General features: G+C 45.7%; 1 protein-coding gene across 1 annotated transcript in view; it reads left to right on the forward strand.

The window, feature by feature from the left end:
* Positions 1–12,656, forward strand: part of LOC311143509 (inactive dipeptidyl peptidase 10-like) — a gene marked incomplete at both ends in the record, with an annotated part of 296,708 nt that overhangs the window by 265,059 nt on the left and 18,993 nt on the right. The window contains 6 exons of the mRNA XM_084179335.1: positions 9,267–9,364; positions 9,480–9,603; positions 10,440–10,478; positions 10,697–10,804; positions 11,191–11,282; positions 12,139–12,186. Of these exons, the coding sequence (XP_084035461.1) occupies positions 9,267–9,364; positions 9,480–9,603; positions 10,440–10,478; positions 10,697–10,804; positions 11,191–11,282; positions 12,139–12,186 (509 nt within the window). The remainder of the gene's footprint in view (positions 1–9,266; positions 9,365–9,479; positions 9,604–10,439; positions 10,479–10,696; positions 10,805–11,190; positions 11,283–12,138; positions 12,187–12,656) is intronic.

Raw genomic sequence — 12,656 nt, forward strand, 5'->3', positions numbered from 1 at the left:
AGGGCCTAGAACCGAGCCCTTGAGGACACCAGTAGTGAGAGTACGTGGTGCTCTCCACGTCACCTGTAGGAGCGGCCTGCCAGGTAGGATGCAATCCAAGAGTGTGCAGAGCCTGAGACGCCCAGCCCTGAGAGGGTGGAGAGGAGGATCTGATGGTTCACGGTCGAAGGCAGCAGATAGATCTAGGAGGATGAGAACAGAGGAGAGAGAGTCAGCTTTGGCAGTGCGGAGACTTTCCGTGACACAGAGAAGAGCAGTCTCGGTTGATTGACCCGTCTTGAAGCCTGACTGGTTATGGTCAAGAAGATCGTTCTGGGAGAGATAGTGAGAGAGTTGGTCAGAGACAGCATGCTCAAATGTTTTGGAAAGAAAATAAAGAAAGGATACTGGTCTGTCGTTTTTTGACATCAGAGGAGTCGAGTGTTGGTTTCTTGGGGAGGGAAGCGACATTTTGAAGTCGGAGGGGACGCAGCCAGTGTTCAGGGATGAGTTGATGAGGGAAGTGAGGAATGGGAGAAGGTCGCCAGAGATGGTCTGGAGAAGGGAAGAGGGGATGGGGTCAAGCGGGCAGGTTGTCTGGTGGCCGAAACTCACTAGTCTCAGGATTTCATCTTGAGAGAGGGGAGAAAGAGGTCAAAGCGTAGGGTAGGTCTTTATGAGTGGGACCAGTGGACTCAATACGCTGAGTGATTGAGGAGCGGATGTCGTCAACCTTCTTTTCAAAGTGGTTAACAAATTTGTCAGTAGAGAGGGAGGAGGGAGGGAGGGGGTGGAGGATTATTGAGAGAAGGTGGGTGTGATGCGTGTGATAGAAGGAGTCAGGCGCAGGAGAGTAATACGCATCCAAAAAGATTATTCCGTCGATAAACAGTTGTGCAAGCATGCGGCAACAAAACTCAGGCACAGGGGAAATATCTACCCTGGCAACAACAAGGTAAGGGTAGCTCAACCGAGCTACACACAGCTCACTACAAACAATCACCCACACAGACAAGGAAGCAGAGGGAACACTTATAAAATGACTAATTGGGGATAAGGACCAGGTGTGTGTGATTAATTAGACAAGAATAGTGGAGTGATGAAAAATGGATCGGCAGCAGCTAGTAAGCCAGTGACGACGAACGCCGAAACCTGCCCGAACAAGGAGGGGAGGCAGCCTCGGCAGAAGTAGTGACAGTACCCCCCCCCCCCCCTTGATGTGCGGCTCCAGCAGGGCGCTGACCCCGGCCTCGGAGAACGCGGAGCAGGGCGAGCCGGATGGCGACGGTGGAAATCCTGTAACATGGAGGGATCGAGGATATCCCTCACCGGAACCCAGCACCGTTCCTCTGGACCGTACCCCTCCCACTCCACAAGGTACTGAAGGTCCCCCACCCAACACCTCGAATCCAGGAAGGAATGGACCGAGTACGCCGGGGCCCCACTCGATGTCCAGAGGAGGTGGAGGGACCTCCCGCACCACAGACTCCTGGAGTGGACCAGCTACCACCGGCCTGAGGAGAGACACATGAAACGAGGGGTTAATACGGTAATCAGGGGGAAGTAATAACCTATATGTGACCTCATTGACTCTCCTCAGGACTTTGAATGGCCCCACAAACCGCGGGCTCAGCTTCCGGCAGGGCAGGCGGAGGGGCAGATTCCGGGTCGAGAGCCAGACCCGATCCTCTGGATCGACGAGGGCCTCACTGCGGTGGCGGTCAGCGTTGGCCTTCTGACGATGCACGGCACATTGGAGGTGAACGTGGGCAGCATCCCACGTCTCCTCCGCGCGCCGAAACCAGTCATCCACCGCAGGAGCCTCGGTCTGGCTCTGGTGCCATGGTGCCAGAACCGTTTGGTAACCCAGAACACACTGGAAAGGCGTTAGGGTAGTGGAGGAGTGGCGGAGAGAGTTCTGGGCATATTCTGCCCATGGTAAGAACACCGACCACTCCCCCAGCCGGTCCTGGCAGTAGGACCACAGGAACCTACCCACGTCCTGATTTACCCGTTCCACCTGCCCATTACTCTCGGGGTGGAACCTAGAGGTCAGGCTGACCGAGACCCCCAGACGTTCCATGAATGCCTTCCAGACCTTGGACGTGAACTGGGGACCTCGGTCAGACACTATATCCTCTGGTACCCCATAGTGCCAGAAGACGTGAGTAAACAGGGCCTCCGCAGTCTGCAGGGCCGTGGGGAGACCGGACAGAGGAAGGAGGCGGCAGGACTTTGAGAAGCGGTCCACAACGACCAGGATGGTGCTGTTACCTTGGGAGAGGGGAAAATCTGTCAGAAAATCAATACTAAGGTGAGACCATGGTTGTTGTGGAACTGGTAACGGTTGTAGCTTACCCGCTGGGAGGTCCTAGGTGCCTTACTCTGGGCGCACACCGAGCAGGAGGAGACGTACACCCTCACGTCCTTAGCCAAGGCAGGCCACCAGTACTTTCCGCTCAGGCAGCGCACAGTACGACCGATTCCTGCGTGACCAGAGGAGGGTGACGTGTGTGCCCAGAAGATCAGACGATCGCGGATAAGAGCAGGCACGTACTGCAGCCCAGCTGGACACTGCGGTGGAGATGGATCTGTGCGTAATGCTCGCTCTATATCCGCGTCCCATCGCCCATACTACCGGCGCCACGATGCAGGAGGCCGGGAGTATGGGGGTGTTGTCTCTGGGCCTCTCCTCTGTGTCATTCAGCCGGGACAGTGCGTCTGCCTTCACGTTCTTCGTACCCAGAATGTATGACAGTGTAAAATCAAACCGGGTGAAGAATAGGGCCCACCTGGCCTGGCGAGGATTCAGCCTCCTCACTGCCCGGATGTACTCCAGGTTACGGTGGTCCGTCCAGACGAGGAAAGGGTGTTTTGCCCCCTCGAGCCAATGCCTCCACATGGTCAAGGCTCGGACAACAGCCAACAGCTCCCGATCACCAACGCCGTAGTTCTGCTCCGCCGGGCTGAGCTTCTTCGAAAAGAACGCACAGGGGCGGAGCTTGGGTGGCGTACCGGAGCGTTGAGACAGGACAGCTCCTATCCCAACCTCGGACGCATCCACCTCCACTACGAACGGTAGTGATGAATCGGGGTGGGCCAGTACTGGGGCTGAGGTGAACAGACCCCGCAGTTTGCTGAAGGCCAGGTCGGACGGCCCAACCTTCAACAGGGAGGTAATGGGAGCTGCGACCTTGCCAAAGTCCCGAATAAACCTCCGATAATAGTTGGCAAAGCCAAGGACGCGCTGCACCTCCTTAACCGTGGTTGGAGTTGGCCAATTACGCACGGCTGAAATGCGATCTCCCTCCATCTCCACACCTGAGGTGGAAATGTGATATCCAAGGAAGGAGACGAACTGCTGGAAAAACATACACTTCTCTGTCTTAGCATGAAGTCATTTTCCAACAGTCGGGCCAGCACCTTGCGAACCAGGGACACATGCTTGGCGCGTGTAGCGGAATACACCAGGATGTCATCGATGTAGACCACTACACCGTGACCAAGCATGTCCCGAAACACCTCGTTCACAAAGTTCTGGAAAATTGAGGGAGCATTCATTAAACCATAGGGCATCACCAGGTTGTACGCACTCCTGAGATCTAATTTGGTGAAGAAGTGCGCCCCATGCATTGATTCAATCACTGAAGGAATGAAGGGAAGAGGATAACTAAATCTTATCTTCTCCCTGTTCAGTGGTCGATAATCAATGCACGGTCGCAGACCTCCGTCCTTCTTCTTCACAAAGAAGAAACTCGAGGAGGTGGGTGAAGTGGAGGGACGTATATACCCCTGGCGCCGCAAGGACTCGGTGACATATGTTTCCATAGCCATCGTTTCAGCCTGTGACAGGGGGTATATATGACTCCTGGGAGGTACAGCGTCTACCTGGATGTTTATCGCGCAATCACCCGCCCGATGAGGTGGTAATTTAGTCGCCTGCGTTTTAGAGAACGCTTGCGCCACATCGAGGTATTCAGGGGGAATGCGCACGGTGGAGGTACTGTCTGGACTTTCCACCGTGGTTGCATCAACGGAAATACCTAGACACCTACCCTGACACTCTCGCGACCACACCGTGAGAACCCTCTGCGGCCATGAGAAGGTGGGGTTGTGGAGTGCTAGCCAAGGGATACCTAATACCACAGGGAAAGCAGGAGACTCAATAATGGAAAAAGTAACCTGCTCACGATGAGTCTCCTGGGTAATCATGGTGACTGGTGCAATAACTTCCTTAACCAACCAGGACCCTAATGGTGGACTATCAAGTGCTCTGATGGGGCACTGGCACTGTCATCCTCCGCTCTCTCGGCCGGCGGCTCCACCCAGCTCCATCGGCTCGAGGTCCGAGTCTTCCGGGGTGGAAATGGGCAGACCCCTACCAGGACGTCCTCTGGCTGCCAGCAGGTTGTCCAACCGAATGGCCATGTCCACCAGTTTATCGAAGGACAACATGGTGTCCCGGCAGGCTAGCTCCCGTCGGACATCCTCCCGCAGATGGCACCGGAAATGGTCGATCAGGACCCGCTCGTTCCACCCGGACCCCGCTGCCATCGGCCGGAACTCCAATGCGAAGTCCTGCGCGGTCCTCGTCCCCTGCCTCAGGTGGACCAGTCGCTCACCCGCCTCTCGACCTTCGGACGGGTGGTCGAATACCGCCCGAAAGAGGCGAGCGAACTCCCTGTAGTCCTCCAACGCGGCTCCTCCTTCATTGCACACCGCATTGGCCCACTCCAGGGCTTTCCCACAGAGGCAGGAAACGAGGACGGACACCTTCTCCCTCTCCGATGGTGCCGGCCTGATGCTGGCGAAGTAAAGCTCCAATTGGAGGAGGAATCCCTGGCACAGCGCCGCTGTCCCCTCAAACGCCCGTGGTCGGGATATCTGGATCCCTCCTGGTGCTGGGGTGTAGGTGGCTGGATCCGGTTGGCCAGCTGGTCTCGACAGATCAGGTCTGCTCTTCTCCAGGCGTTGGACGACCTGAAGAACCGGATCCATCTAGGTCCAAAAGGCTCCTTAACAGCTTCTACCCCCTAGCCATTAGACTGCTAAACAGTTAATCAAATGGCTACCCAGACTATATGCGTTGACCCCCTTTTTTTTACATTGCTGCTACTCGCTGTTTATTATCTATGATAGTCGCTTTACCCCTACCTACATGTACATATTACCTCAATTACCTCAACTAACCTGTATCCCCGCACATTGACTCGGTACCAGTACCCCCTGTATATAACCTCGTTATTGTTATTTTATTGTGTTACTTTTTTCTTAATTTAGTTTATAAAAAATGTTCGCATAAATGTTTTTTCTAATAAATCTGCATTGTTGGTTAAGGACTTGTAAGTAAGCATTTCACAGTAAGGTCTACACCTGTTGTATTCGGCGCATTTGACAAATTACATTTGATTTGATTTGATTTGATTTGATTTAATACAAAAACTCCTTACTTTTTGGGCGAAACAACAAAAAAGTACAACCTGCTGGAGGGAGACAGTAGCTGTGTTTGAATACTCATCCTAATTGCACTAACCTTACTATTTGTGACATAAATTGAGTATGTAGCATGCTATTTGGTCATAGTATGGATATAGTTAGTATGCCAAAAGTTCCTGGGTGTCGTACTACATTCGCCAAAATTCGAAGTATACAAACAGTGGTCACTATTTCCGTGCTTTTAGAGCTCATAATGCAATTCTCCAGAAAATGGGTGTGGCTTCACAACTTTTTCAGATTTGAAGAAAATGGCGGAAAATATGCAGTCGAAGTCCGACGAGAGCGGATACAAATTCATTGCTTTAATTAATTATGAAAAATGTTAAGAAAATGTTGAGCTATGCTAATATGACAAAAAATTCGCTAGCTAGCTAACCAACAACTGTAACAACGTATTTAAAAGACAAGTGCTCATTGTGCAAATGTATTTATGTTTTCAATAAACATTGGAGACTAAATATAGTTTACATGTTGTCAACAATCTAAGACAACCCCGTCTGTTTTGACCCATAGTTGTGCACGTGTCGGTTTTGTTGCTTAACAACCAACCTGTCTATTTCTGTATTTTTCATTAGTTTTGTTTATAAAGGGTTGTTATATGCAAAAGTGCAAAGTAGGTCTCAAAATAGTGAAATAACATTGTTAACTAAATGTTTTATGAGGATTTTGTAACGTTTAATGGCCGAAAAACGTGTCGACATTGTGCTAGTGCTTCGCTAGCTGCTAGAAAGCTAGCTACAGTTGAAGTCGGAAATTTACATACACCTTAGCCAAATACATTTAATCTCAGTTTTTCAGAATTCCTGACATTTAATCCTAGTAAAAATTCCCTGTTTTAGGATCACCACTTTACATTTACGTCATTTAGCAGACGCTCTTATCCAGAGCTACTTACATGAGCAATTAGGGTTAAGTGCCTTGCTCAAGGGCACATCGACAGATTTTTCACCTAGTCGGCTCTGGGATTAGAACCAGCGACCTTTTGGTTACTGGCACAACGGTCTTAACCACTAAGCTACCAGCCGCCCCACAACATTTACTTTATTTTCAGAATGTGAAATGTCAGAATAATACTAGAGAGAATTATTTATTTCAGCTTTTATTTCTTTCATCACATTCCCAGTGGTTCAGAAGTTTACATACACTCAATTAGTATTTGTTAGCGTTGCCTTTAAATTGTTTATCTTGGGTCAAACGTTTCGGGTAGCCTTCCACAAGCTTCCCACAATAAATTGGGTGAATTTTGGCCCATTCCTTCTGACAGAGCTGGTGTAACTGAATCAGGTTGGTAGGCCTCCTTGCACGCACACACTTTTTCAGTTCTGCCCACACATTTTCTATAGGATTGAGGTCAGGGCTTTGTGATGGCCACTCCAATACCTTGACTTTGTTGTCCTTAAGCCATTTTGCCACAACTATGGAAGTATGCTTGGGGTCATTGTCCATTTGGAAGACCCATTTGCAACCAAGCTTTAACTTCCTGACTGATGTCTTGAGATGTTGCTTCAATATATCCACATAATTTTCCTTCCTCATGATGCCATCTATTTTATGAAGTGCACCAGTCCCCCACAGCATGATGCTATCACCCCCGTGCTTCACTGTTGGGATGGTTTTCTTCGGCTTGCAAGTAACCCCCTTTTATCTCCAAACATAACGATGGTCATTATGGCCAAACAGTTCTATTTTCTAGTTCTAGTTCTATCATACCAGAGGACATTTCTCCAAAAAGGTCTTTGTCCCCATGTGCAGTTGCAAACCGTAGTCTGGCTTTTTTATGGCGGTTTTGGAGCATTGGCTTCTTCCTTGTTGAGCGGCCTTTCAGGTTATGTCGATATAGGACTCGTTTTACTGTGGATATAGATACTTTTGTACCTGTTTCCTCCAGCATCTTCACAAGGTCCTTTGCTGTTGTTCTGGGATTTATTTGCACTTTTCGCACCAAAGTACGTTCATCTCTAGGAGACAGAACGCGTCTCCTTCCTGAGCGGTATAACGGCTACGTGGTCCCATGGTTTTTATACTTGCGTACTATTGTTTGTACAGATGAACGTGGTACCTTCAGGCGTTTGGAAATTGCTCCCAAGGATGAACCAGACTTGTGGAGGTCTACAATTTTTTTCTGAGGTCTTGGCTGATTTATTTTCATTTTCCATGATGTCAAGCAAAGAGGCACTGATTTTGAAGGTAGGCCTTGAAATACATCCAAAGGTACACCTCCAATTGACTCAAATGCTGTCAATTAGCCTATCAGAAGCTTCTAAAGCCATGACATCATTTTCTGGAATTTTCCAATCTGTTTAAAAGCACAGTCAACTTAGTGTATGTAAACTTCTGACCCACTGGAATTGTGATACAGTGAATTATAAGTGAAATAATCTGTCTGTAAACAATTGTTGGAAAAATTACTTGTGTCATGCACAACCGACTTGCCAAAACTATAGTTTGCTAACAAGACATTTGTGGAGTGGTTGAAAAACGAGTTTTAATGACTCCAACCTTAGTGTATGTAAACCTCCGACTTCAACTGTACATTAATGAATAATGGGGAAATGATAGCTAGGTAGCTTTACCACCCCGTGTTACTTATTGTTACTAGCTAAAATAGTTATTGCTTTGAGTCTGAAATGGAGAATTGAATATGAATGGTTTGAATATGAATCTTTGGCAAATCTGTTAAAGAAAAGTAATCTGAAAAATGTTTTCCTACCTCTTTATTTACATTGTAACTACAAAGTCATAAAAAAATTCACTTCACTTTACATGAATTGTCTTACTCCTGGGTAAGTACATTGTAAATACATTTATATCTCTAATAACAACACTGTAATTACAGAGTTGGCTGTTAAATATTTATACATTGTAAGTACAATGTAACTAAAAAGGGTTATACCTAATGTTCTCCTGTCTCCTAGTTTCTCTCTGCAAACGTTATTATATTCTAACTACATGGTAATTATAAAGGTTATACCCTACTGGGTTTCACTTTACATTAAGTTGCTTGCTCCTGGGTAGGTACATGATAATTACAAGTATATCCTATGTAAACACATTGTTCTTACATTACATTTGATTCGGGATAGCCTTTGAGCCAGGTCATAACATAAAAATAAACAAATTAAAAATGACCAGTGGTTAATGACAGGGTGTGCTTTGTAACCAGATCCTGGCCTATTTATTAACCCTGGTATTGCATGTGAATTGAATGGCAGTGGCACCTTGTAACAAGGTCAGATTTTGGTTCGAGTTATTAACATGGTAATTCACAGGTAACTTTCAAACGTGTAATTACAAAACATTAGTTACATAGTGGAACAAGAAAATGTGTAATAACATCAGTAATTACACATGTGGAATAACCTTCAGCAAGTGGATGTGTAAATGCACATTCCTTGTTCCAATTGTACAATAACTGATAGCTACAACCTTATTACCATGTAATTACATAGTAACACCTATGTAACTACTATGTTGTTACTACAGTTTTTACTGTGTAGTTACATAGTAACAGGGGCAACTTGACGTAAAGGGTTACCAACATTTGTATCACCATTCGATGAAATTTGTTTGTATTGTGTAATGACATACTGTAGCTATTATTCATTGTTAGTGCATGTGTTCAAGGTACATATACTGTATAATATTGCTCTACATATTTACGATGCAATTATACAATGTTTAGCTTAGTTGACATGGTGATTGGTAATGTGTGGTGTTTTTCTCTATGATTCATCTTTGATTTATCATATGTAGTGGTGCTACAGTATCTAAAAGACTTACTCTGTTTTCAGGCGGGCCAACCCAACCCCACAGTGAAGTTATATGTGGTAAATTTGTACGGGCCGACCCATACACAGGAGCTCACACCACCAGACAGCCTCAAAATAAGGTGTGATACACCACCTGGAATTATGAAAACACATTTTGGAAAGTTTGCTTTTTGGAGAGACAAGGCCATTGTCCATGTTTCAGAAAATAACAACTGTGGTTGTTCTCTCTCATAGGGAGCACTATGTAGCCATGGTCAAGTGGATCAGTAAAACCAAGACAGCGGTCAGGTGGATGAGCCGTGCCCAGAATGTGTCAATCCTCACCGTGTGTGACACCACCACAGGGGCCTGTGTTAAGGTGAGAGGCACGACTCTAGGTCACACTCCCAGTGGGGGGTCATTCTGTTGTGTTGTCAGTGGGAGGAGAGAGCAGACAATGCACTGACTCTATTATTGCTATGCTACCAAAGGGAAAGAGATCGTTTACTCGAATGCCTCATCTGAAAGTACTGTATGAGTTCTATATCAACAGTTTACAGTATGGGCTTAGCACCTGTTGTGTTGTTTTGTGTGCTTTTTACTATGCATGCTAAAGGGTGCTTGTAAAGGGGTGTATGCATATTCTGTTTACCCACCATTTTGAAGAAGAATATTTTCTTGTGGAATTTATGAATTTATAAACACTATAAATCAGAATAATTATTATATAATTTTTTTACTGGGAAGCCTTTATTAAATTAACATCTCATAGAACTGTTTTCATGAACACTAAAGTAAAGATTTATCCTTCCCACGATTTGTTTTGATGGCAATGATTGCAGAGTGTTATTATAAGCGTTGTCTGGAACAGGGCAGAGCAGCAGTCCCCTGTGGGGAAAGTGTGGCTGTCTGTGGGAAACTGTCCAGTTTGACTGTTCCAGGGTCAGGCCCCACAGACGGCTAGAGCACAACCAAACAGGCGCTCCAGCCAAGAAGCTGCTTCGCCTGGGCCCGGATTCAACTTCTCTGCCAGGGCTTTTGTCCTTTTCTGCAATGGGTTTTAAATGAAAGAGCACAAATTCCGGCATTATAAAGTATTGGGGAAGAAAGGGAATTGGATGATTTTGAAGGGCTTTGGGCTGTCTTTGTGGGATGGTTAATTGGCTAAAACGGGACATACTATTAACTGTTAACATTTTGGCCTTTCTATTTCAGAGGCATGAGGAAACATCAGAGCTCTGGCTTTCAAAGCAGGTAAAACATCTTAACTCCTGTAAAGTCAATCATGGTCAAACATATCAAATCAAAGTTCCATTCCATTCAATTTAATCAATCTTTAATGTGCACATTGGTAATGATTGTAAAATGCCAACACACTTGAATATTCCTAGTGTATTTTACACAATCTCTGTGGTCATGTAATGAGGTCATAACACTCAAAAGTAAAATGTTTGCTGTGTTTGTTTCTGCAGAACCAGGAACCAGTGTTCTCCAGGGACGGCAACAGATTCTTCCTGACGGTGCCCGTCAAGCAAGGCGGGCGCGGAGAGTTCCATCACATCGCCATGTTCACCACACAGGTATAGGATCACGTCGCCATGGTTACTGCACTGACGAGGGTCACTCATGTCACCATGGTTACCACTCAAAGTGTTCTGTTGCTATAGTTTCCACTGGGGTGAGGGTAATATCTCTGTGGTTACAGCACAAGAAGTGAGGGTCATGTTACTACTGTGTGTCCATAGTGGTGAGCATTATCTCTCAATGGCCACTGTACTTTTGTATGTATTATGTGATGACTCAATGAAAGTGGCTTCGACCGTAGCTACTGGATGACGTTTGTGGTCGACTTGCAGCTGAACAACAATGATGATGACGATGATGATGATGAAGTCTTTTTTATAGATATGAAAGATGACTCTTCTAATTGTTTATTTCCTGTGTCTGTTCTCCTTCCTCCCTCCAGTTCAGAGCAGATCAAAACGAAGTCCGCCATCTTACATCAGGAAACTGGGAAGTAACTAAGATCCTGGCCTATGACGAGAGCAATGACAACATGTGAGTGTCTCTTCTGGACTGTGCATAATATATGAATAATGAGGATTCAGGTATTGTGCATATACACATACAGTATATCAGTGTTGTATGGCTAGGTGACAGATAGTTGGGCATCTGGAAACGGACTCATGTTTATGAGTCCCATATGCGATAACGCCTAACATTTAACCTTGAAAATTACATTCATCATAATTCATCACATTCCTCATCGATCCTTGACACAAAGGCATCTCATACATAGGCAGCAGCTAGTCTGGTCGACAGATCATATATGTGCATGGATGGAATGATGAATGAATGTTGTAGAGGAGTTGACGACAGCACAAACAGAACATGTCATTGTATGTTATGAGGGGCTTTGTGTCATTACTCTTGTAAGTTGTCAGGTACATTCCCAATCAAATTCTCAGACCAATGTAACTGCCAATCACAGACAACACACCATAGTGCATGGTGGGAAAAGGAGGTTTAAGAATTTAAATATCGTAAAACACATAACCTTGAGTGTGAAACTGTGTAGTAACTGGATTAGCATGTTATTGTAGCTAGATAGGCAGATTTTATTATTCTCAATTTGACACCAATAAACACCATGCCTAATGCCTCAAGACTGAATTTACATTTACATTTAAGTCATTTAGCAGATGCTGAATGTCATGTACATTGCTTATGAAGTACAAGGACAAATGCTGCTTATTTGAAATCACCCCGTTGGAGTATCAGGTTTATTTCTAATGTAAATATGACAGACACGAAGCTCAGCTTGAGCATGTACAGTATTTAAACCATAACCGTGTTAGCAAAGGCCACCGGTTTTCTTTGATACCCAATTAACTTGTTTGTTTCCTGCATACAGATATTTCCTCAGCACTGAAGGCTCACCACGGAGAAGACAGCTTTTCAGGTGACACATTTAGCAACCTGTCCTGAATCTGGTTTTTGACAGCTCCCCTTTGCTTTACAGTCCTTCTCATCTCCTATCATTTCCCTTTTGTGAAGAACATTTCATAACAACAGTAAACATCTGAAGTTTTGTGCATACAGAAATATAGAGACGCTCTTGATGTAAGATTGTGTACACCAGATAATACAGGTAAGTAACAAAATAAAGAAAACACCAACATAAAGTGTCTTAATAGGGCATTGGGCCACCACAAGCCAGAACAGCTTCAATGCACCTTGGCATAGATTCTACAAGTGTCTGGAACTCTATTGGAGGGATGAGACACCATTCTTTCGTGAGAAATTCCATCATTTGATGTTTTGTTGATGATGGTGGAAAACGCTGTCTCAGGCACCGCTCCAAAATCTCCCATAAGTGTTCAATTGGGTTGAGATCTGGTGACTGAAATGACCATGGCATATGGTTTACAT

This window comes from Coregonus lavaretus, assembly GCF_964263955.1.
Source record: "Coregonus lavaretus genome assembly, chromosome: 16".
Classification (NCBI taxonomy): Eukaryota; Metazoa; Chordata; class Actinopteri; order Salmoniformes; family Salmonidae; genus Coregonus; species Coregonus lavaretus.